General features: G+C 41.6%; 1 protein-coding gene across 1 annotated transcript in view; it reads right to left on the minus strand.

Moving 5' to 3' along the window:
* CD44 (CD44 molecule (IN blood group)) overlaps positions 1-22,996 on the minus strand; it is a 48,732-nt gene extending 25,736 nt beyond the window's left edge. Inside the window, exons 1-2 of the mRNA XM_010163507.1 lie at positions 22,930-22,996; positions 3,202-3,367 (exon numbers count right to left, since the gene is read on the minus strand). Coding sequence (XP_010161809.1) covers positions 3,202-3,367; positions 22,930-22,996 — 233 coding nt within the window. The remainder of the gene's footprint in view (positions 1-3,201; positions 3,368-22,929) is intronic.
* Positions 22,997-26,756: the final 3,760 nt, after the last annotated feature.

Here is a 26,756-nt window from a genome sequence, read left to right on the forward strand (position 1 = left end):
GAGGGACTGAGAGGCGAGGGCACCTTCTGTGCAATGTGAGGGTGCACTACCTGACACCAATGACTGGCTCCTTTTTCCTTCAGGGAGTGATGTTTGCATAGCTTTGAGCTGAACATACTGCCCAGTGACACTTCACACAGAAATGCTGGGGGCTCCGTTTATAGTGCCTGAGTAAATTTAGAGAATGACTGTCAGACACATCACTTCCTGCAAGAGCTGACAACTTGGTAAAATGTTCCGATACAACACTTGTTCCTCCACAGATTCTTGCTGCATCTCAGTCACACAACGTGGCTATTGCATACGGAGCTCTCACGCTTCGGTGAGGACTGTGGTTAACAGAGCTACACAATACACGTTGCACGATTACTGTTTGGCAACCCTCTGACTCCTGATTAATGCCACTGTATTTAGCTGGGAGGTGTGACAGAACGGCAATGAGAACTGGGGTTTGGTGTGGGTTTTGTTTTATTTCTCGAGAAGTACAGTTTATCCAGGAGCAGTACATTTCACAGCTTTGCAGTGTTTTATCTCTGGGCCCCATTCCAGTTACACGACTAATTTGCAGATACTTGCAACTCTGAACCTCTCTTGTAGGTGGAATCAAACCACTTTGCTCACGCTTCCAATTGAGCCCACGATGCTGACACTGTATAACCCATTAATCACCTACTTGTGTTATGGTCTGTTGATTCATCTTCTTCACTCACCATTCCAGACATGTTTCAACAATTCTATGTAGTATATTTATTTTTTCTCTCCTACTCAAGTTTGATACAAGCCTAGCTGTACTGACAAGGCCTTCTACCACAGGATCAACAAATGAAAGTAAGAGGGTAGGAGGGTTGGCCAGAAGGAAGGAATCCTACCTACATGCCTCACATGTCCAAATCTGTCCTCTGCTGAACTGTGAATTGGGGAGGACTGTAACATTAATGAAAAACTACAGCAAAAACTACTGCAAAAACATTTCCCTCTACCCCTCTTTCATTTATATTTTAATTTCAGAAAAGACTTTCCACATTGCAGAATACTCATCATTGCCAGCACTAGAAAGAAGGAATCCTATCTACATGCCTCACATGTCCAAATCTGTCCTCTGCTGAACTGTGAATTGGGGAGGACTGTAACATTAATGAAAAACTACAGCAAAAACTACTGCAAAAACATTTCCCTCTACCCCTCTTTCATTTATATTTTAATTTCAGAAAAGACTTTCCACATTGCAGAATACTCATCATTGCCAGCACTAGAAATCTCTACCCCTAGGTGTTTGGTTGGGATTTGATCCTTAGTCTCTACACATTGTATGCGGTGCTGGACAATTCAGAATGCTGAGGATGCTCATGTGCTAACATCAGAGAAAGAATGTGCCTACTACGTTATACAAGACTTTTCCCTCAGAGTAAAGAACTGTCTCCAGTCTTTTAAATGACATTCCCATTTCCCATGGAAGAATCTTCTAAGAATTTTGTCCATTGTTCCCTGGCACTATTGTCCACCTCTCTCACCACCGTGCAGGGCACAACGTTTGTGAAAATGAATGGGTTATGTGCGGTCAGCAACGGCAGTGCCTGACATTTATATGCATAGGAATGTTTTCAAGGCATTGCGCATGTATCTTTCCATGATTACAAATTACTTTGTACAGATACAATTCATTTGAAAGGAGTTTTATCTCATGGGTTTGCAAGGCAGTAGGAAAGAACATTCATGCATGAGGCACTGAAAAAGTAAAGCACCACTAACCAAACTGAAATGAAATAATTCACAGGAAATAGCTGCAAGCAGTACTGATTTTAGTGCTATTTCACATGGTACCAGAATGAAAGTCTTAAAATTTTAAAGAAATGTCTACTGAGCCTTTCAGCTCCAGTCAGTGAGAACATAAATTCCATTTCTCCATTATTTGCTATTTATTTTAGATTGTAATAAAGTTGAAAATCTACTGAAATTTATTTCAACTCTATAATGGTTTACCAACACAAATCTATGTCATTTGATTTTAAAACAAAACAGCCTTCAAATTTACAGCTCCTGAGTTCAATCTTCTTTCTGCATGTGAATGTTTAGGATCACTTGCATAATAAGTGTATTATGTATTTTGTAAAGCAAGATCGCGTGACCATCTTGTGTGATATATTTACAGACCATAGGACTGTCCCAGTTTGATTACTCTTTGAAGAGAGGGCATCCTTGGGAAAAATATTTCATCTTGATGAAATTTCAGTGTGACAAAGAATCTGCTACAATCCTGGTAAGCTGTTTCAGCCACTAATTATTATCCTTACATATTTTGTTGTACTAGTACTCATTTTTTTTAATCCTAAATTTTCAGTAACTTCCAGTCTCTTGGTCTAGTTATTTTTTTTGCTAAACTGAAGAGTCTGTATTATCTGTATTTGTTACCCTATACATTATTAATTACAGAGGGCAATTAAGTCACTTGACAATGCAGTTTTGGTTTTTTAATCATTTTTACAGCTGTCCTCTGAAACTTCTCAATTCACAGATTATAAGAGTGCACTAACACTGTGGCCATGTTTTCACCAGGATGTCACAAGTTCATCCCCTGCAGTACCACTTGCTGCTTTTTCCTGTTTCTTGACAAGACAGAGGTCCCTACACTGTACATACCATCTTCAGTCTTTGACCTTACAGTAGGTCATTAACAATTATAAATGCTCTTCACATACTTATCTTACCAATTAGTCATCGATATAGTACGGTCTGAACATCTTCCTAATTCATTTATTATACTGTCAATCTTTTGTTATCTTTAGATTTCATAGAATCATAGAACCATAGAATGGTTTGGGTTGGAAGGGACCTTAAAGCTCATCTAGTCCCACCCCCAGGGACCCCTTCCACTAGACCAGGTTGCTCAAAGCCTCATCCAGCCTGGCTGAGAACACTTCCAGGGAGGGGGCATCCACAACTTCCCTGGGCAACCTGTTCCAAGAAGTTACGATTTGTTAAAGATAATTGGTAAAAAGTATATGCAGTCAAGGACTTATGACCAGACCCAGAGCAAACATGCACATGCAGAGAGATGTTTTGTTTGTCACAGAATATGACTTACCTGAGGACTGATACAGCCATCTGATTAACAGCTATATGAAGTCAACTGCAATAATCACACTATAGCATGGATGGATGGGCTTAATATGACATATTGTTTTTTTCCAATAATTTCTTTACCTGCAAGTTTCAAATCCAAGTTCATGAGCTTTCTTCAACTGTTCTAGTGTTGACAAGGTACTGTTGAGAGCTCTGCAGAGTTCGACTGCTTCAGATCGCGTGAGACTGTAGCGACCATTTTTCTCAACATGAAAAACTCCTCCATATCTGCAACTTACATTGAATTCTGTTATGGAAAAAAAAGAAAAAAGGAGTTACAAATTGTTGGACTTAATGCTTCACCAAAGACCTGGAAATTATTTATTTTCAAGTACAGTGCTTTCCACGCAAACCAGCAACAAGTAGGAGCTACCAATTTGTTCAGAAAGAGAGTTAGCACTTTCAGTCTCCTTCTTCACACTTCCCTCCTTTGGGCTGCAACACAAGCCACATCTTCAGCCCTTCCAAAAACAACAATGCAAGATGTTTTTGTGAGGTATCAAGCACTTTTAACATACCATTAACAATAATGTGCATAAGATGTAAACACATTGTGAAAGTCTTGGAAGCCACATTACTGCAAAACTAACTGAATATTCAAATGTATTTGAAAACAAAATATTTCATTCATAACTGAGTTTTTTAAAGATTAAATGGTGTATAATCAGAGCCTTTATCATCACAAGATTCCTTAATTATCTCACTGTGATCCTTTCACAATGAATCCTTTCAAATGAATATATACACCAATCCCCAGTTTCAGAAACATTCAGAAGCAGAAAGCTTGCCCTGGTGGATGTTGCATGACCTTCCTGAGACAAAAACCCAGTGAGCTGCACAGATATTCTAAATTAGAACAACGTTATGCTCTTAAATACGCCCTGAAAGATGATCTTTAAACTCTTCTTATTCAGCCTGTTGGGGCAGATAGAGAAGTGTTAAATACAGGTGATACAAGAACTCACATGAGTGAACGTCCTGCTCCCTGTTCATTCCTCTCACTAGTGTTCCCCTCCATTTTGAAAGGCTTCTGCTGTCTGAGCTCACACTCACACACACCATCTTACTGCCAACCCACGTCAGAGGTTCAATATGTGCTGCAGAAAGCGTATATAAAGGATATCTTAGATGGATTTTAATTTAATAATACTGTCAAGGTTTGCACATGGAAGTAACTTCCAATGACAAGCAGTATGAGGATAAAAATAATGAATAAAAAAATAAGTAGATGCCATAGTTATATTGTGCAATTTGTTTTCTGGCCTTCAGCCTGGGAACCCTGAACAGGCAGCACAGGCAAAGCCTACAGGAGGGGAGCACCTCTTACAGGTCACCACAGACACTGAACGGAAGGCGCAGTAAGGGCCAGAGGCTCCGAGGAGATCGTGCTCCGTTCATCTTTACGGTGGAAAGGTAACACCCACATAATGCAACAAGTGCAGTGGGAAAATGGTATGATCCAAGGAAAGTCTGTGACCAGGTAAAACGAGGGAAAAAATAAACATTTGTTTATCATCTTTTTTTAACAGGAACAGCTAAGAAAGAGATAAGAAAAGAATAACAATAAGAATAGGAATAATTGTGTGCATGGAGAAAAGAGGGAAAGAATTCAAAGCAATGTGAATTAACTTTGCTTCTGCCCCACCCTTCCCTCAAGAGAAAAAAGTGGTTGGAACTCCAGACTCGAATGACAACTGCAGAGCACGCTTAATTGGAGTCGCCTATTATTCCCAGTGAAGAGAGGAGCATGACTCATTTTTATCTTAATTTTAATGGGAGTCCCACGTGCAAGAAAGGGAAAAATAGACCAGTCCTCTCCAAATACCAAAAGCTGTCTGTACCACCTATTTGAAATAAAAGGTGCCACATAGTAACTGTTTCCCTAAAAGACACAAAATGCAATTCATGCACATTGCACTGACATATTCTACGTGAATAACCAGCAACTTCCCTAATGTCATTTTTGCTTGACTGTCTATTTTCTTCTACAGCATAGATGTGAAAGCAAATGATAGCAATCAAGGCGTGCACTCTTTCTTCAACTGCCTTTGTTCACTGCTAAACTGAGGTTATTCTCTCTACCAAGGAATGTTCCTTTCCACAGGTAACAGGAAGCAATCAAGGAGATAAAATACAAGATCAGGTCCAGATGGCATGGTGTATGAGAAGACATCCATTACTCACAGCATGGGCAGGAGTCCAGTAGTATTGATGTCGGCTTGTCCAAAGGAGCTCAGAAGCTGTGCATGTAATCTAAAGTACTTTCACCACAGGCAGCAGAACGAATCATTACCGCTACTTGGATTGCCTTTCCACAAAAAATATTGTAAAAAAAATCTCTTCTCCCACCTGCTCCCCCAATTATTTAGGCTGACAAAAACATTTAATGTAGACAAAATTGATATACATTGCATAGCTGTTTAACAGTCTTGATGATTACAGTTCTTAGCATTTTTATTATCATATGTTATAAAAAATACCAACAGGAATTAATTTTTAGTTTTGTAAAATTTATGCAAGACTAACATGTTTTCTCAAAATGCTTTTATTTTGACACAGTTGTTCTCTTCCAGGAAAAATAGTTCTATTAAAATTTATCTGATGACAGCCATGTCTTGAGAGGTTTTGAAGGCAAGAATGAGGAACCTGTGTGGAAGAGGACACTAACAAATGCATTTTTCTTTCCTGGAGGACTTAATGTCTTGCAACAGGGCTGAGTTTCTCAGCCTGAGGAGAAGCCAGTGGCTATTAACACGGAATAATAGTCTCAGCAAGTTCCTACACATGATTCTGAAACAGTCGCAGTGCTTGCACAAGTGCCAGACGCAGATGTGCTCAGCGCTGGTGCTGGGGACAGCTGATGGCCCAGAGAGCTTCCACAGCCGCACCCCTCCCTGAACACACCACACGCTCAAAAGCCATCGCCACCTGAACCTACAAGTCACAACTGCAGTCAATGGTTCTTCAGGTTGCAGAAGTTTTCTTACAACAACACAACAAACAGCTACTCTACACAGAGGGATGTGGCCCAGGACTGCTGCTGTGGGATGGAGCTGCTCTCACAGCTGCCATGCGAGTGACTTCAACTTTGGCTCTGAGTATTCCATGTTCAAAGTCTGATGATATTTTGGAAGCTGTCCACTCAATAGCTGTATTAAACATAAATGACCTAGACAGGAAAAAGGCTTCTCTTTAGTTTCCCCTTCTTGGTTCCCTCTTCCCTTTAGATCATGGTAGGCCTAAATTTGTTAATAATTAAACATTCTCTATGAAGCCCAAGACATAGTATTAAATTTGGAGATCAGATCACAAAGTTCTATTCAATTACTTACAAGTAACGAGCTCAGTGATTTCAAAACTAGATTTTTTGGAACATCAACATCTCTTCTGGTAACCTGAGGCTAATTTCTGAAGGACTTTCACTATGAAAGGAGACACCACAGCCACTTGCTTTGGGTCACGTTTGAGTCTCGCAGCTCATCCAGATTCACTGAAATATCAAGCGAAGTTCACTTCTGTTTAGAGTGAATTCGATTCAGCTGTTCTCAAGCCTCAGCCCATTCATGGTTTAAAACACTACAATCTGTGCTCTGCTACCACCAGTCATAGTCAGAAACCCACTTCTGAGGCAGCCAATGCCTTAAACTCCAACTACTGAAAATAAATAGACTTATTTACACAAATCGGCTTTAATGAAACTACTCGTGGGCTACAATTACACACACTCGTATGTTTTCCATGGACATGCTCAGCCTGGCTCTATGGCATACCTACTGCATGCCAGGGCACTTCTAGGAGCAACAGGCTTATTGCAGATGTGCTGACCAAGGTCACTGCATACACACACAGAAGGGCTGAAGCTCCCAGGAAGCCTCCTCGCTCACGCAGCATGGGAGATCATCCGGGTGTCTGGGAAACCCTGGCAAAAAAGATGGCAAGCCCATTCTCAAAACTGGTTTTGAGGCCATCCAATTAGTTGGCCCTTTGCCCTAAAGTAACGTTGAGACAGCGTCCTCTGTTCTTATTTTGACGTTATCTTCTACAAGTATTGTTAAAACTGTTTGCAACGTTGCTGCAGTATAAGCACCCTGTTTGTGGAGCAGTGTGGAAAAGGGACTACCAGCAGTACCGAAAACCCACATGACACCCCATGGTCTAAGCAAAGTGCATAAACCACCCAGCACCTCCTCTGTGAGGACAGTAATTACCACACTTTAAAGATGGCAAAATACAGATGCAGAGCATACTGCACAGAGGGGTCAGGGAACCCAGATTGTCTACTTTACGGTTCCGTACTTTAACATCCAGACAATGGGGACCCTTAATTGCATAAATGGAACTACTTCTAGTCATATCAATACAAAACTTATAAAAAATAAAAGATGGGGTCTAAACTAAACTAACACCTTAAATTCTTTTTTCCATGCTGAGGCTTCTAGACTAATTTTGAGCTAAGGAAGAAACACGATTGCCAAATCCAAATCTAAAAACATATTCCACCTTTTCCCAAGTGCAGGAGGGTCGAATCCATTGATGTTATGTTGATGTTACTTAGCTGGCTTTACGCAGTTAAGCAAAAGATGGATTTTTTCCTCTGTTTCAAGAGACAAGGCAGTGCCAAACTATTACTGATTTCTTCAACCTTTCTGAAGTTTCAAAGGAGCCGATTCAGAGTCAGCTCACAGTGGAATCACAAGCAGTGCCCAAACCTTCCCTTCTGGCCCCTCTTAGGGCTGGCAGGCTCTGGGGGCTGACAGGCCACGATCTTTCCCTGACATCCATGTGATTTGCTACAGCTGAAAGAAAAAATTGTTTAATAATAGCTCTTAAAAAAGGCAAAAAGCACTAGACATGCCTGAATTGTGATCATCATTAATCTCATCCAGACCATGAGACCTGAGTGACTCAGCCTGAAGCACGGGATGCCCCAAGCCTGCGCTGAGTTTTATGACCATGGAGAACATTAACTTTCACGTGGGTCACTTCTCCTCGTCTTTCCTGGGATTTCGGGTGCTCTGTCTGAGGCAGCTACATGCAAGCTTTTCTCTGCCATTGCCATTCACAAATCTAAACCAGGCTGAATTAATACTTTTCAGCTGAAATCACTAACTAACCACAGACAATTGCTAGCTAGAGCCCACTGGTGTGACAGAATTGGCTGAGACAGACTCAAGAGTATTGTCCTTTCATGAAAGTGTGAGTTACACCCTGATTATTAATACCGGAGGCTTGTTAGAAGCTGTCACCGTAAGAAGCCAGGTGCAATCTCCATTTCCACTCTGGTTCTGCAACCCTTACACATAATGAGTAACACTGACTCATGCAAACCTCCCATCGGAGTTGATTTTCCATAAAGATTTTTGATCCACTGTATGGATTTTCCATGCACTTCTCCCTGCTTTTCATTGTTTTCAAGACAATACCTAGAGGTTTTATTCTCAAGGTGGATGCTGCCTTATATTAAAAAAAAAAAGGTTTTTTAACAACTGCAGAGATGCATCAAAGCAAATGAAGCGGAAGATTTGCAAAAACCCTGCTCTGTTTAAATGAAAAAGCTGTAGAAGAATACTTAGACACAAGGTTGTTAACAGACTTCTTGGTAAAACCACAGTCTGCATTGCATGGCAACCAGGAAATGTTAGTCTGCTGTTCTCATGGGGATTTTCCTTTTCAGTTTGTGGTTCAAGATGATTGATAGGTCACCAGGATGTGATCAGTTGGGGCTGAAAACAGGGACAGAACCAGGGGTTTGATGGTGCAGGTAGTTTTCATCCTCTCTTTGCTTTAATAGAATAGAGTTTTTACATTTATTGTAAGAACTTTGTTCTAACTTTATTAAACAGATTTCAGACTCTAGGCAGATATACACGGGTGAATGTTTTCTTATAATTACAGAGTATTTAATTTTGTACTGACTCTGCTGAGCAGGAACAACCATTAGCTTAGCGCCGATATCCACACGTTGAGTACTGGCCCTGCTTCAATGCATGCGAGTAACGAAGCAAAGTGGCGCATTGGAAGCGGATTAACATCTGATTAAAAGAGACTTCTAGTAACTATGGTTGGTCTCCAGGCAAATCTAGAAATTGGGCCATATGAGTCCTTATATCTGAGGAGGTCTGGACAGTTCAGCTCTCAGCTCCAGTTGGTGTTTGGTTTTTTAAGTGTTTCACAGGAAAACTCCTTTATGGCTAAGTAAGAATGCATATTTTACTCCTGACTAGAGGAAACGCCCTCTGAATAAAAAATTTCCTATGGGAAGAATTCATGATACATTTCAGGATCCAATACGTTTTGTCAACAGATACACTAAGATAGGCCAATCACCACCATTCTGACACCCAGGAGAACTTAAACACACAAAAATATCATTCAGCGATTACCTAACCCACCGCGACACACGCGGCCTGAACGGCGTTATTAACTGCTGAGTATTCCACCATTTATTGAGAGGCTATTAGTAAAACCATTCACTAAAGCAATTCGCAACCCAGACAACTGTAACAGGATACAGAGGCTTCCACCTTTCTGTCAGAAGTTGGACTAAAGCCCAGGTCAGTAGTGATGAAAACCACTGGGTAGCTGTTTGTGAGGTTCTGCGAAGTGATTCACTAATCCCAGTCACTAACAGACACGTGTCGACATCATTAAAACACGCCTATACCCGAACCCCTCGGGGCTCTGTGGAGAAAGGAAAATCGTGCTGGGATAATTGGACTCTAAACTGGGATGACTACACACTGATCAAAATTTAGAAGTTACATTCTGCAAGATCCACGTGAGTTAAGCAGGCATGTGTCTAAAATGATTTACAGGAAATACATTTCCAGATTTAGTTGGAATGAACCATATTTTCAGTTTTCAAAGTATCCCTTGTGGATACTTAAATATAGCAAAACACAGGCTTTGTTTTTCAGTTTGAAACTGCCTTTCATTTTGAAACTTAATTAGTCTGCACAAAGTAAAATAAAACAATTTTAGAAAGGTAAGTTTAAATATTTACATGGTTGCAATACAAGTAGGTTGTTTAAGGAACCCAGTCCAAAATTTCCCTGTATGATTTTTAAAAATTTCATATTTTTATTTCAGTTTGGCACACGAAAACATTCTAAGTCTTGAAAATTTTCATGGGAGACAAAAAAACCCCATAGCCACGTCCCTAATAGAGTGCTGATATTCAGGGGGGAAAGAATCCTCTGCACACCTGGCTTCTTAAAGACAGAAGAACACTTTAAAAGGAGTTTACCTGCATGTTGCGAGGAGTGCCTGCTATAAATAGAGACAACATATTCTTAGTAATTGGATGTGGTGCCAAGAAAGTGAAGATGTCTCTCCATAGATCCAAAGGTACAAAATCAGACCTTTCTTTGAAGGTCTGCCAAAGCAGTTCCTACAACTCAGTCATACTTGGGTACCTAGTAATTTGGGCTGGGAAGCCAAATAAGATCCTAGCATTGCCACTCTCCTGTACGCTGTTAACCTAAAGAGCCATGGCATCACAGCCTTGCTAGCCCCAGCAGATCCAGGTGGGCTCAGGTGGATGTCTGAAATGCAGAGATGTGGCTGGGGATAGAGAGAGCGGCCAGGAGGGATACACTGCAGCAGGGGAATCTCCTTTCTCCACCAAATGTAAGTGTTCCTCACACTTCTGTGTTCCTTCAGTAAGTGCACACTGGAAACAGGATGTGGGACAAAGCTCAGGCTGGTGACTTCCCTCTAAACTGTTGTTCTTAACAAATCTGCCTGCTGGCCACTGAAGTAATTGTCTCTGCTTACTGACAGTCAAAAACCTTCAGTCTCTTAATCTGATCACTTTCCTGGCTACTAATTTTAAAAAGTGTGGGTGGGGGTGGCACTATTAATGCATCAAGAATTCACAGAGTCACTCAAAATGCAAGTAAGTACAAGAAATACATTTCATCCCTCAGCAGTTGCTGCGGGAAGAAAAAAGTCTGCTAATGCATTGTCCAAATACTTTATCTGCTTGGCAACTGTTGCTCTGGTAAACATCCTGAGTGAGTCTACACAGTGTCATCACTTACCATAAACTTCCTTGCTGCTGACATTAATATTATTCTTTTGGTAATAGTTTCACCCAATAGTGAGTTGAAAGTTTTCAGACTCCGCTAGAACACGGTACAGCTGTGCAGCACCTCAGTGGAAAAACTGAAGGCAGTGAGATCATAGTCCTGGAATCAGCCAGTTATCAGATATGCCCCCCTCAGGATGACGAAAACATAATCATCGTTGTCGATAGTAGGAAAGCTCCAGGCTGTACAACGAGCAGTCCAACCCCAAAGGCTGAGTAACAGCGATGGCAAAGCCAATCAGTTGGGACCAGTTCCATGCAAACCAGGTGAAGAAACAGACACGAAACAAAGCTGGTGAATAATCGTCTGATTTCAGTCACGGTTGGACTGGAAGCAAATTGTTTATTCATTTGGGATAAAGGCAGGTGGGACACAGCGTTGCTCAGCGGCCAGATCCTCACCTGGAGCACAAATGGCCTCACACACACCTGTTCCCTGCTCTGTCATCTGCCCTGGATGAGCCAACTCATCTCTACCTCAGTTTGCAACTAACCTCCTTAGCAAAGCAACTTTAGATTGACTGATAAAGAATGCAGAGCTATTACACTGTTATTTTACTGTGTTCTTACAGCTTTTACACTCAGCCTCCATCTAAGGCCCGGGAAGCCTGATTGAAGTTCTGTGGTTATTTAGATAAGAAATTAATACAAAATCAGACCTATGATGAACAAGTCCAATTAAACGACAGATTTTCAGTTTGAATTATTTGCAGTATGCTACTCAGTAATAATACCAGGTGTGGTCTGAAAATATTTTTCTCACTTTTTTTTTTTTTGTTTGTTTTTTTGTAAAAGATTTCTAACCTAAAAATCTATGCTCTTTGTATTTCCTCTGCTTCCCTGAGTTGGACAGGAAAACATCTAATAAGTATCCTCAACCTTTTAAACTCATTTGCACCATAAGTTCATTATGGAAATGCGAGCAACGATCAAAACCGAAAAAGAAAAGAAGCCACTGAATAAGCAGAACATCTATTGCCTTTACTGTCCAACAATCCATTGCATTTGGCCTGCTAGAAATCCAACTGGAGAACTGAAACCTCCAATGTAATGCATGATTTAATGACTCATACTAAGTCCAGATTTCTCAGATTAAGAATGTAGCTATGTACATACACTTGTATGTAACTTTGCAGTTTTGAACACGGATGAAACACCACTGGTGAATATTTCTGCTTTTCAGAAATAAAGTAGAATAAGGTATATCATCATCTGCATTTTGAAGGTCTCCAGAATATGGAAAAGCTCTACTGGATGGATGATAATCAAATCAAAACCAAAAACCGAAGAAAGTTACTTATTAGAAGCAATGGTGAGCAAAAAGCAGCTGACTCGGTTGGTGATGTTACACAGCTCTGTTTCCACCGTGGGACTTTGAGTAACTTCTGCTAGCAGTGCTGTCTGGTCACTGTTACCCACAAGACCTTACAAATGCTGTGATTTGAAGAGATCAGAAACATTGGATAGGAAAGAGAAAGTAGAGAAACAATCTTGGAAGAAACTGTTCTCTGACAAAGAGATCAGGGAAGAAGTCAGAAGAGTTGAACTCACAGGCAATCATGAAAGAAGAAAGCTGCACACACAGCTGCGTGTACAAGCTCCTGCTGTTTCAGAGGGGGAGTGGGATGATCTCAACGTGTTCCTCTCCATAAAAACCCAAGCAGTACTCAGCCCTAAGTATATTTTTCAATAGAGGGGTGGCAACCATTTCCTTGGCAGAAAGTCTTAGCTTAGGGTCTGAAGTCAGTGTGGTTCAAACAAAAAGCTGCCTTTGGAAATGATCCCTTTGTAAGAAACAGGTCATGATTAACACAATCTGCTTAATCCAAACTCACCTGGAATCTACAGAAACCAATGGGAAAGGTCTTACGCTACCTTAAATCAGTGCAAGCTTCTGACAACGGAAGAGAACCTGTCACATCCACTACTCCCTCTGTTCTCCCTAATTCCAGAAGGGCAGGGATCCCAAAGCCTGTAACCAGAACACCTGGGCCGGCAGGAAACTTCTCCTGGAATTTTTGGTGGCAAAACTCTCCCAGCAACAGCAGAAGCAGCTGACACAGCATGAACCCACTGTTCCAGATGATCTGCTACCAGTCACTGTGTATAGATCCCATTTGTCTTGAACAGTCTGAAAGCGTCTTAGACACACCTTAGTGTATCAGCTCCAGAAACACTGTTAATTCACCTGACTCTTGCAACTGTTTGCTCCGGAAGGATGGGAGATACTGGGATATCTCCCAACGTAGCAATCAGTTCAAGATACCAAACCAGTGAGTTAAAAAGCAAAAGACAGACTTCCAGGAGGACTTGAACACGTTGCTATGGCTAACACTGCGGATATATTTGTATCATATTTGTACCAGGGGTGGGAAAAAAGGTGTTAACAGGTTGCCTTGCAATGGCTGTGAGTCAACAGTGATATGATTGTGACTGGTGTTGATAAAGTGGCATGACCTGAGCACCACGAGTATGAGTAATAACGCCAGATAAAGTATTTGATGGATACTGTTAATAAATTCAGCGCAGGTCTGCAAACAATGGGTTGTAAAGGTGTTTCAAAAATCAGGAAAACACTCAACTCTTACTCACAGAGAGTATTTTCTCACATGGATTGTCCTGCAGAACTAAGGATTGCACAGCCAGGCTCAGTGATGGATTACCAAACAGTCAGTAACTGCAGAGAGGTTCCTGGGTGTAAGGTAACAGCTCTTCAGAGGATGCTCTGGTCCTCTGCACTCTTGTTCACTTCTGCATCAGTAGAAGAATATTTGCACAAGGACTTTTTTCTTATGAATAATAATAATAATAATAATAATGCTTATTTCAGCTGAAATATCCCTATATGTGAAACCACAGCTGCATTCTGAAATTCAAGCGAAAGAAGAACCGTTCTTGTTGACAGAACACCAGGTTGGGACGTAGGAGAAAATGTTCTATTTACAGCCACGTTGCTGGGTGATTGACTTTGTTTTCTCTCTGTTTCCCTACCTGTGAGGTAGGGATAAAATCACTGACTTCCAAAAGACCACAAGGAAACACAGTTATTATTGTCTGCTATCAGCATATTTGTCAGTTCACTTCTTTTTCACTAGCTGGGATCACCTTTACTCTGTTAAATAACACTGTATCTAGACTTGAAATTTTAACACATTTAACACATATATATAAAAATATACTCCCAGCCCAGTGTTCACAGAAAACAAATTTGGACTCAGTCATTGGTCTTACTAGTCTCCAAGCCACAAGATATGCTTCCTCCCGGAGAACTGGACACTGGGGCTCTTCTCTAGTCCACATGAACCCACAGAGACAGAAAGCGCTGCCTAGCACTCGTGCCTGGAGATGCTCTGAAAAGACCTGAATAGCCGTGCTAGTCTTACCCTCCAGGATGCTCCGAGATTGTCTCTGCTTCCCTGTTCTAAAAGCTGTTAATGCCGCGCTCTGCTCAGCGTGAACATGAACTATATCACTACTAGATAACGTGTGAGCTTTGGCAGGTCAGAGATGTTGAGAAAATAAAGCAAAACCACCGCGACCTTTTCCCACCCAAGGAGCAGCCAGGAAACATGGCCATAACAGAAAGAATGAGTAGGACTGATCCAACAGAAATGTCAGGAGACACCAAAATCGTCATGCACACTGAGAAGAGCTCTGCAATGTTTTACACCACAGCAGCGAGCAAATGGATCCAGGGTTTTCTGGGGCAAGCCACAAAAGCAGGAAAGAAACTGCTGTCTAGGCAGTCACCATGGGAAGGTGCCTCACGCTCATAACACCCGCCTGTTACTGCTTTTAACACAAGAACTGTGAATTGGATAGCTGCCTCTCCAGAACCTGAGCTGTGCCTGCTGCGTGGTGAACTGGAACCACCAAGTAGCTGTTCTCTGTAGGCTATAAAATGATTTTGCTGCATTCTGGAAAAGAGGGATTTAAGAGTTTAGAGCTCAAGATGAGATTTCAAGAAAAGTATTTTTATTTTCTGTGCTAGAAGAATTTTTGCTTCTCTCAAGAAGGCAAAGTGACTCTTGCTGGTGCAACATAATTTTGTTAATACCAATCTTCCAAAGTCAATGGATGCTCCTGCCCTATTAGCACAATGACAGTAAGTCAGACTTGCCAGCACAGTAGGCTGAAATCAAAAGAAAATAATAAAAAATATGAATAAGATAATTTTCTTATTATTCAAGTCTTCTCTGAGACCTGTCTCTTGGAAGATGAACCTGGTCTCTGCATTTCATTTTGTCTGAGAATGACTAAGCTGCTGAGCAAAAGTCTTACTGGATCAGATGGATATAACCTTCTATCACAGACACAGGCTGAGAAGAGTCTATCATCAGATTTATTGGACTGCTTCTGTCAGAGGTCTCAGAGAGACGGAGATGGATTAGTGGGGAAAACAGTAAATAGGTGTGAGAAACAGAAAAAGTTGTTCAAAAGAAGACATGGACATTTAAAAGAGATACCTGGGTACCACCTGGATACACACAGTTGCTGCACAGAGGCATTCAGACTTCTCTGGACTTGTAACATTCCAGCCACATGGCCTTCTGGCATCGTGACCTGGTGGCCCACCTTCAGGTTAGAGATGGTAGGTCTGTTCCTGGCTCCTCCTCTGGCTTGCTGGGTCATTTTAAGTCTCTTGGCACTTGGCCTTCCCAGAGTACCAACCTTTTATGTACAAATACCTCCAAGATCTCAAGAAGATAGCTGATCATTATCACCAGGAAGTATTGCTTCAAACAGGAAAGAAACTTGACTAAATTTAACACATCATTCTTCAGTTAATTATTAAATTAATTTTAAAGTTCTTGAACCTAAAGCAGTGTTAAGTTTGACAGCAGGAAAAAAGATTTAAATCAGTTCTCATTTGTCAAATAGCTTCAAATATCCCTAATCATAAAAAGATGAAATAAGAACTTTTTAAGAAAACTGTGCTTTGCCTTTGCTGTTGTCTAACGGGAACCAAGTGCCATTGAACTGAAAATAGCTGCCAGCCTTCAGTGCGTGTATAGACAGCACACACACAAGTACATGGGATAAAACTGCCACAGAGGCAAAGAAAAGTTTTATCTGATTTTTATAGCACTGCTACTGGAGAAATTGGTTTGAACAGATTACACAGTATTTCACTTCCGTGTTCTAAATGTTAATATATGTCAAATTTATTCATGAGCAATATATACGGACACAGAACAAAAACCTACATTTATAAATATAAACACTCATTAGCAAGAGACCTTTTTTTCTACATTTACATGGCTGAGCGAACGATGGAAAAGGGAAAGGAGATGTAAATGAATGGAGGACATCTAATCAAGCAGGAAGAGGAAGAATAGGGGAGTGAAAGCAAAGCATGAAGGTGAGTTCAGGACTCACCCTCCGTGTCTTCACTGTTAATGAATCATGTTTCTCTGTAATTGTCAAACAGTACTTTCCCTTGAACCTGCCCAGTTCATTATTCCATACTCCTCATGCAGAAGCTTCACCCAGAGCACCATGATGGAGCTGGGAAGACCTGGCTGCCCCAGCAGCGACGTACGGTATCACTGCCTTCCTCTCATCCTTCCATGGTAGGGACACTCCATCTTATCTAGAAGATGCACATCATCTGATGGCAAAGGGTAGGTAAATAACTCATCATTGCCATCACCATCACCCCTATGGCTCTGCTGGACATTGAGATGCTGTGGAAGAGCAGCCGCCAGCCTGGTGAGTCTGAGCGGGCACGTGGGCTCTGCCGCGCTCTGGACAGGGCTGCAGCTACGCTGCTGTGGCAAGCGCGATGCCAATCTCCTGCTGACAAACCTCCCTGGCAGGGAGATACCATCGCTCTGAGAGGCTGCCAACCTCAGGCTGGTGCTTGACTTTTAGACCCTGATTTGGAGAGCAGCTCGCTTGCTGCCTGGACAGAGCTCACCCACATCTGCCCACAGGGTCCTGGGTGGCCACAGACCATATGCTGAGCTCCAGATAACCTCTCACTTCTGCATGGGAACACTGCAAGAAACTGTTCATTACATCTACCCACACGTACCACACCCTGCTCCTTCACAGACACCTAGCCATTAACAAAAATAACAACAAAAAAGCCCCCTAGGGAAATATACTTCTGAGAACCTGTTCTGCTGTGGGCCTTGCTAACACGCTGCCACTGACAGACGTGTATAATCAACAAAAGCCATGTCACAGCAGATTTTTCTACTGTTACACCTTCTATCAAGAGCAGCTTTTTATTTACGAAAGCAGGTATGCACTAAAACAGACATTAACTGTGTAGCTGATGATGGCTGGCTAATGCCCTTTTCCTGGGCAGCCTCTTTTCTGACTGTCTGGCACTGCTTTTGGAGCAGCAGCATGAGCAGGAACAGAGACGGAAGCTCCACCGCAGCTGCTGTGTGTCTGACTTCTTTTTTCTTTGCAAAGACACAAGACAGTTTCTTAGAGCTTCCAGCTACTGAGCTGTCATCAATAGAAGGAGAAAAAAAAAAGTGAAGCAACATATTTTTCAAACTGCGAATATAAGTAAAATTCAGGTCTCCTCCAGGATTTTTACTTTGAATTGTTGCAGTTGCTTGAGCTTCCATGGTAGTAATTGCCAAAATTGTAGATTATTCTTCAACTTTCTGTCTTCTTTTTTTTTTTTCTGTTTCATAACATGAGGGTTGAAGGTTATTGTCCTGAAATAAGATTGCTGCACTATATAATGCAGCCAGTGTTGTCATGTAGAGGAACTGGAAAGTCCCAAAGCCAGTGCGTACAAAAGAGAGTTCAATTATGTTCTTAATTGTAGGCACAGACTCCAAAAACAACTGCAGGTTTCATGAGGCAGGAAACAAGTCACGGGGGTTTGAACTTTAAATCTCAATTAGCTGAACTTTCAGTCTGACTGAAGATTCTCCAAGGAAAACCCCTTTTTCCCCCAGTTGCCATGTCACATCACTGCCTTCAAACTCATTCATGTGACGAGCTCCTCTGTTGTCACTTGGGTGGGGTCGGCTGCGGCAGCAGGGGAGGAAAATCACAGCCAGCTGCTACTGATACTACTGCTGATGCCACTGCAGGGAGGAAACTGATAAATATTCAGGACTGACACAGTCCTCTCTGCCACCAGGATTAGCAGCAGCCATAATGGTCACTGATAATTGTAGTGTCTGATGACTTTGAAATGATTATTACCTCCCTGGGAGTGAGACAACTGCGTGTTAACAGCTGATGAACTTCTGGTCTAGTCTGGAAGATGACTAGCAGCTACGCGAAACTGGCTTCATGCCTACAGCTGCCGATACCCCACGGAGAATGATCCCAACCACCAGATACAGCACAAAGAAACCTTTACAGCATGTTCTTACAAATAGACTGGGGGGTTTTACTCGGTAGGAACCATGGTGTGTATATCAGAGACATGTTGGTGACAAACCCAACATCTGTCTTGCTCCTCTCACGTTGCTGGAACTTCTGTAGTCTAAGAATTCAATTTAGTGCTGAAAAATGAAATTTGATAAAGCAAGCTCTCAGTTTCCAGCTGATGCTAAAAAACCACGTGTTTTGAACACCGCCAGTTGTTGGTGTACAATGCTGTATTGGTTTCAACGTAGGCAAGATTTACTGTGGTGGGTCATGTTTGCTCCATGATTATCCCCTCTGTGAAGTTACAGTTCACAGGAAACTGTGTGCATTTAGCCTTGGTCCTGGAAAAAGCAATTTTAGAGGGGAGTCTGGCAAAACACTTTCCCTCACTCTCTCACATAGGGTTCTCTTTAAAAAAGAAAAAATAAAAATCAATGTTTTGTAAATAACAGAGAGCATGCAATATTAAGTTGAGAATTATCATCTTCTACCTTGACTGTATTTTCAGACACTTCTCCATTAGTGCAGGAACAGAAATGTGAGGTGAGAAGACGGGAAAGCACATGGAAAAACCTTCTTACAGCATCTCTGGAATTTTGAAAAACTTTTAAGTTCTCAGGCTGACTTATCCTTTCCTTATACAAGAAGCTCTACATAATTTTTTCCCTGCTTCCCTATAATGTATTCCACTACCAGACAGCTACATTCAGAACTAAAATAATCCTTTTATGAAAGAAGAAGCAAGGGTTACCAGAGGTCTTCTACTCCATCTTCTTACCCAGTAGCACAATCACCAATTCCCAAACTGTCCTTTAAAGGTATTCATCTATTCTGTCCTTATCTAATCTGCCCTTAAAACTAATGTCTCCTAGCAACCTATTTTGAAACCTCATGACTGCTGCTGTCTAGCCACTCCCTCCGAATGCCATCTCTTCTCTGGCAGGAACATTGCCATCTTGCATTGTTTGCCCTTTGCTTTTTAATTAACCCATATTCCACAGAGCTCACCAGAGCTTTTTCCTCTGCCATGTCAGCAACACGGCTCTTACTTTTTATAACTTTTCCCGTATCTACAGGCTCCACTCCTATTATCCATTAACTTGATTGCTGCTACTGCTCCTGCCTTTTTTTATTCCTAATTTATATTCCCCCATTCCTGGCAGCTGCTATCCAAATTAGTGGAAATGTCTGCAGAGGTTTACACTAGGTTCTTGCTTGGATACATTTCAGATTTTTTTCTCTAACTTAAATTCTTCAAGACTTCATACAGTCTGCGTAACCACTTTGAGTTGCTTCCTGCAATCCACCACGTTCCTTGTCATGCAACCAAACATCTCTTTGAGATGTACGTTTTTCCTCACTATACTTTCCTGCTCTCTTCCATAAGTTCCTTCATTTGAAATAGCAGTTGTCCTTCAATGAAAGCATTTTTTTAATCCCTTCATGAAATTCTTGAGAAGCTATCTTTTCTACAAGTATTTTAGTAGTAATGAGCTCATGATTCTCTCTGCTGCTTACACCTGTCTATCAGGATCTCAGGACACCTCATCCTGCTGGCACATTCTTGCTACAGTAGAACCTCATGCATGTTTAGGTGCTAGATGAATAACTGCAATATTAATAAGTCCTGGCCTATAAAAGTCATGGTAACTGTTCTGGAAAGAAAGACATACCAGCTCTGGAGGAACATTTAATTGAACCTTGGCTAGAGCTACCAGTGGTTTTAAAAGCATTTAATTTAAAAAGTTCTTCCTCAATTGTATGATGCTATCTTCCCTCGTCAAGCCTTTCTCTGACTTCCTGTTTTCAAGGTAATGGTTCTGCATTGTGGTGAGCACCAGTAACTAAAGAATCAACACACATTTCTCCAAAGAGTGCAAGACCATCCTCTGCCATGGTTTGTTGGCTGTGTGCGAGAGTATTTCAAGGGCAGGTGTATAACCTTTCCATTAAACAATGGTGGCAGTTCAAGTGAACTTTAATAAAGTCTGGTTACTTTGCAGCTTTGGGAAAACAGCCAAGATACATACTGCGAGGAGTAAGTGAAAATAAACGAGCGCAAAGAGCTTCTTCAAATGGCTTTATGTACAAATTGACACGGTGGAGATATAAAGCCAAGAGGCAGGCAGGTCCCTCCCTTTGTGACTGACCGATAGCTGGAGCAGCCTGTCTCACAGCCTGACCCTGCACTGAGCCTCGGGTAACCTCTCCAGTGCTAATGGCCGAGCTCCTCCCTCCTGCTGCTGGACTCATTCTCCCTCTTTTCACTTCATCTTTACTACTTCTATTCCAGCTTCTTCCAGTTTGGGGGTCAAAATACCAGGATTCACTTTGAGTTAATCAAGGAAAACTTTGAAAGAAATATTTTTGCAAATCCATTATGCTCACAGGCCACAATCTCCCCCTGAATCCTCATTAACCAAGATGCCAGCATCAATATCCTCCTGGATTCAGACTCCTTAGACAACAAATGTCCCGTCAGTACCATGAGTACACCTCACTCACATGGCAGTGACAGTATGGTCACAACAGCACAGAACTCAGGATGAATATGTTTTTCAGCTGCTCTCTGTATCTCATCTTTCCATTAGTAACTACGTTAACAGGAAACCCAGGTCCTTTCTAATTTTGCCAAATTCTGTACTAAAAAAATAAAAATTACAATTCAGGAGCAGATCTGAATTTTGTCTTTAAGAAAGGTGTTTCCCAACAGCAATGGCCACTACTCTGTGATACACAGCAATGTCCCTGGTTTAAAAAAGCACATGAAACCGCCACCAACTGCTGTTTTGAAGTAATTACTGACTACAAAGTCATGCTGGAATGCACTGCATACCAACTGAAATATACTGTAGCTATAGTCTAATACCTGGCTAAGCCATTAAAGAAACTTCCCTGTGGGGCATGTATGAAGTTTGATACACTTTTTATAACTATGCTGAAAACTAGATGATGGGGCTTTCTGCAGCGTCTCGCTGTAAAAATGCACGACTGCAAGAGTCAGGGCAGACCCTGCCTCTTTAGGGCAGACCCTGCCTCTTTAGGGCACTCCTGGCAGGTCATAAAAGGAGAAATCAGTTGAGCAGGCGGTAACTAAATAATTATAATACTTACACAGCATACCAGCTTGGACCAAGCCAAGGTTTTGAACGCATCTCAGACATACTTTATTTGCCTACAGCACCCCTGCCCTTTCTCTAAGGGCCTTACCCATATACCTGATTTTAGCAAGAGTATTTTGGTACAATGGACAGACAGTTTCAGAAAGAAAAGCAATGAGGGTGCTTCAGCTGTCCCAGATGCACTGGGAACTGCTCACGCCCATACACCCATTCACAGCCTGGCAGTGCTGCAACCATTACAGAAGTACCCACGGCCGCTCAGACAAAGGAGTTATGTATTTATGATACAGAGTCACAGCACCTGGGTGACAGTGGCCACGGAAGATGTCTCTGATAGACTCCTGAAACTGACGAATAGAAAAATAAAGTAGAACTGCAGTTGTTACCCTTAGCCACAAAATGCCTCAGTGCAGCTGCTGTCACCGTGAGAGTCTGTTAAAAGCCTGGCTATTTCCCTCAAACACGGCTGAGCCTGCACCATGTGAAATTTCAAAAGCATTTTGGCACTGCTTGTCATAATAGTTTGTTGGTTTTGGTTTTTTTCCTCTGTATTAATGTTTCATTTTTAAATACAAATATTTGAAGCAGATAACCCAGCTACAGAAAGTTAATTAATAAACAACCGAATTTTGCGGCCACTTCTAACCACCTTTGTTCCAAAATCTCATCAGTCAACCCCAAAGAAGCCTTAGGAAGTCAGAAACAAGCGTGCTTGGCATCAAAGCTCTCCACATTTCAGGTGCAGATCACTGCAGTTCTGCTCCTGTTCAGCGAGGCTGCGTCCAAACGCAGGATGTGTGAGCTGTTAGCTCAGCCCATGTGCGCTCCAGATCGCTGCCTTGTGTGCTGGGAGCGGGGGTCCATCCCCAGCCCCCCCATTTCTCTACTGTCTGAAATGGAGCTGGGAGAGCAAACCAAGTATGGAACGGCAGCCTCCTCGAACCCAGCTTTACCAGAGCTATTCTAAATCCCCTAATGTACTTCTGGTTTTAGTTTAACTTAATGATCTGCAATTCACTTTTTATAGATCTGGAATTGCCCTTTACAACCAGCACGCAGCTTTTCATGATTGTACAGACCAGCACAGCTGAGGTTACAGTTCTAAAGCATCTCTGGTAACTACTACAAATAATAAAACCTTATATAGACAGACACAAGAAAGCGGTTAGCTATCTGGCAGAAGAGCTCTTGCTCTCTGAAGCATAAACTTGTTAGCCACCATAAGTATTTTCATTCATAAAAACTTACGTGTTTCTGTCAGACAAAGCCTCAGCAAACATAATCCAAAAGTTGCCCATAAGGAGAAGCTGGCCATTGTTTTCTTGGAACTGTTTTGCAAAATCCAGAGCTCCTTGCAAGCTGCGGAAAGAAGAAAAGCCCCGATGCTTGTTAAGCCTGCAGTCAATGAGTCTGAAGTTTGCTGCACTTTTTATTCTGATTCAAAGGAACTGAAGTAATGACATAACTGGGAGGGGGAGCTCCATCAAAAGTCACACCCATATTGCAACAAAAGCTACCCAGCGGTGGAGGGGGGGGCGGGAGGGGAGCTCGTACTGACTAAGCAGCCACGCTCGAGTTTTAAAGAGGCACAAAACCTCCTCTTGTTACACAAGTACAGTCAAAACTTATTGCGCTTGCAGGAAAATTTGTGTAATCTCTCCTGAGTTAGCTCAGAAAGGCTCTGCTGGTTATAAGCTTCCCGTCCTGCGCTTATTGCAAACCAGGTGAACGTCAAGCACAAGAGCCTCTGAACCCCAGCAAAGCACCTACAGCTGCCTGGAGACTTCCCCAAAATATTTTGCTTATTTTGTCCCATCTCACCCTTTTCTCTTTTTGCAGTTCAATTTAGAGCAAGCAAAATGTCTGTTCTGCAATGAACCTTTCTGAGCTGTTCCTGTTCATCCCTGGAGGACAACCTCATGCAGAAGGTAAGTCGAGGCAGTTCAGTCTCCCACAGCCCGTTCCACCCCTGGCTGCTCTGCACAGGCTGCTCCAACCAAACTGGGAACTAACACCGGTGCCAGCTCTGATTCTCAGGACCAAGGCTGATATTTTATTGTACTGACAGTGCGAGGTACGGAAGGAATTATTCCTCCTATTCCCAATTCACAAAGCAGAGACATGGGATGAGAACACATATGACAGTCTTTGACATTCAGTAAAGGTCTTGGTTCCTGAGGAACCCCAAAGGTTGCAGCGTGGGGTTTTGTGTGACTCTAGGTGACCCCCACGAAGACTGCAGTGTGGGGTTTTGTGTGACTCTAGAAGCCACATGAAGTCACTGGTGGAAACCTCAAAGCCTCTGTAGACAGTGAAAGGCATGTCTGTTGTGTGCCTCAGCGATCTGTCGTGGTGTCTCCATACACTGGCCTCTCTCCAGAGCTGCGGAATTGCGACCGCGGTTTGCGTGCTGTGGAACGAGGGGTTGGTCAAGGATCACCAAAGCCAGTACCTCTCACCTTTAACAACCAACAAGTGGCAATGAGTGGCAGCAAGGAATGCCCCAATTTCAGTTTCACTCAGCAAATTTGAAATGAGTAGTTCTCTATCAGGTTACCATTTTGTCTATCCTCCCACTTGAAAGAACCTTCTCATTAATTTTTAATCTCTGTTAACACAAACAATGGAAAAATACAGACAGGCCTTTCCCGCCACAGGCACAAGAATGTTACACAAAGAGGTTTTCAGGACTTTACCTTTTCTTTGACTTTTGACTCAGAGATGGCTGGCTATCCTTTCTGCAATCAGCCAAATTTTAGCAACAGGTTCCAACAAGCTTTTCTTACAGGTCTAGAATATCTGATGGGACAAGGTTAAAGTGAAAAATCTTTCCTTAAAACACAGGAGATCTTTTTATTAAGAAGCTAGCAGCTTTGAAGTTACAGATAAAACATGTTTTATTTACTGAATATCCTACTTTTTCTTTTGAAAAAAATGGCTTTAAAAGTAAGGAAAAACCAATCTCCTCTACACCCTGCTACGTACAGTAGTGGAAAAGAAATAGTTCTGTGAATTACTGTATGTTTACAGCTATAGATATTTTGTCATTGAAATACATGAACAAAGTTTAGTGGGATTTAAAATGCTGGGCACACAGCTCATGCATGTTGTAAGCTTATTAAGCATATCTTTTTCTTCAATTGCTAAATTACTTTTAAAATTCAGCCTATGGATGAAACAAAAGAACACAATATTTAATTAAAATTTAGGTGTCTTTGAATCTTATTTTTTTGATGAACATCTCTGTTAATGTCCTGTATTCACAATTATTTGGAATGAAAAAAAATGAACATAAGTTTTCTTTGGCACAGGCAAATGGAGAATAATGTCCATTTCAGGGATATGGGCAAGTGTTAGAGAGGCAAAAGTCTTATTTTACCAGGAGTGGAAATTCCTGGTCTCTTCATGGTCTGAAGTTTCCAACTCTAGCCCTTCTGACATCAGATTATGAACAGGTTGTTTTCTCAATACTGAATATTATTTGATGTGTATCTTGGACTTCTCAGTACTCCTGCGTGTGTTTGGCAGGGGTGGGTGGTATTCCACTTTGTAAAGTCTCTTGCTTGTTGCCCTATAACATTGGGCTAAAATCAGGCACATTTAGACCAGGTGCATGGATGTGCTAATACCTCATGCAGAAGGAAAAGACAGATGTATACAAGAAAAATAATTCATCACAGCACGTCATTTCATGTGATAAACCACAGCAATAATTAATGAACTGCATGCACATAACACGTTAGGTTTGTCCATTTCCCATGCCCTCTGCCTGCTTACCTGCCAGCCTCGGACACACACTTGCATTCCAACGCAGGGAGCACTTCAAAGAGCTGCCATTAACAAATAAATAAAACAGCTGACACAAAAATATTTCCTTCTTTCCCACCCAAACATGGAATTTCTCCCCTAAAATATATTGGCCTAGAGTAGACAGCAGTCCAAATTTAGCTTAGGTGCAAGGCCTGATGCTGCTCAGAAAATTTAGTCCAAGGACAGCTCTGGGGAAAGTTTCTTTGGATTTGGGGGTTTCTTTCTGAGAAAGACATAACTTTTCTTTTTAGCCTGGCATAATCTTAGTACATAGGAACAGAAAAATCCTGAAGCAAATCTTCAGCTGAGGAAATGCCGCTGAGCATCACTTTAAGTTGAGCCTATCCGTTTATTCCCATCGTGGATTTGTTCCCATGACATTATTGTTAACAACACAAATCACACAGTTAAATGTTTGAGCTTTTGGAATTTGCTTACTCCCTTGGAAACAAGCAGTTAAATTACTGGCACTAAAAATCTGTCAAATAATAAATGGTACCAAATGAATTAACTTTTCAAAAGAGAATGAAACAACACAACTAAAAGGGATAAATCCCCAGCACTTGAAGTGTTTTTCTGCAAAGCCTGACGTGACACAGCGGATACTGAATCTATGATGGTGCAATATAGTACATCAGCACCAAAATAACTCGCTCGTGATTTTATCTTTATTTTATCACATACGTGAACTGTAGCCAGCACCAATTAATTTTGATAAAAATCCTATTAGGGGTTACATGTGTTGGAGCCCTAAAAAAGGAATGTGCATGGCTCCCAGTGATATAAAGAGATGTTTTTGCAGGAGATGAAACTCTGGCCCAGCTGAAGTCAAAGGACAAAATTCCAGTGAATTCAGTGGGGCAGCCTCTCCCTGTAATGTATATTTATTTGGATTTTATTATGTGGACAGACCAGAAAGTGAATGTACCTGAACTTACTATGAAAACAATTACACCAATGGAGATCAGTTTCACTATCAAGTGGGAACAATTTAAAGGGAGGAAGAACAGAATTTTGTTTCTGTCAAAATAGCTGGCATTTCTATTGTAAAAACCAGAAACTTTGAAAGAGGAAGCTCTTAATTTGAAAAACTTTTTTTTTCTATTATCAGCAGAAAGACTTTTTTTAAAATTAAAAAATCCTTTTCTGAACATATTTTGGTGGAAATTTCAAGCTTGTTATGGGGAGTTGAAGAACATAGTCTTGGTGAATATGAAAAGCACAAGTCTTACCAGGTAATTCTGGTCGTGGCAGCGTACATTCTG

Source organism: Antrostomus carolinensis, unplaced genomic scaffold, assembly GCF_000700745.2.
Source record: "Antrostomus carolinensis isolate BGI_N321 unplaced genomic scaffold, ASM70074v2 scaffold6862, whole genome shotgun sequence".
NCBI lineage: Eukaryota > Metazoa > Chordata > Aves > Caprimulgiformes > Caprimulgidae > Antrostomus > Antrostomus carolinensis.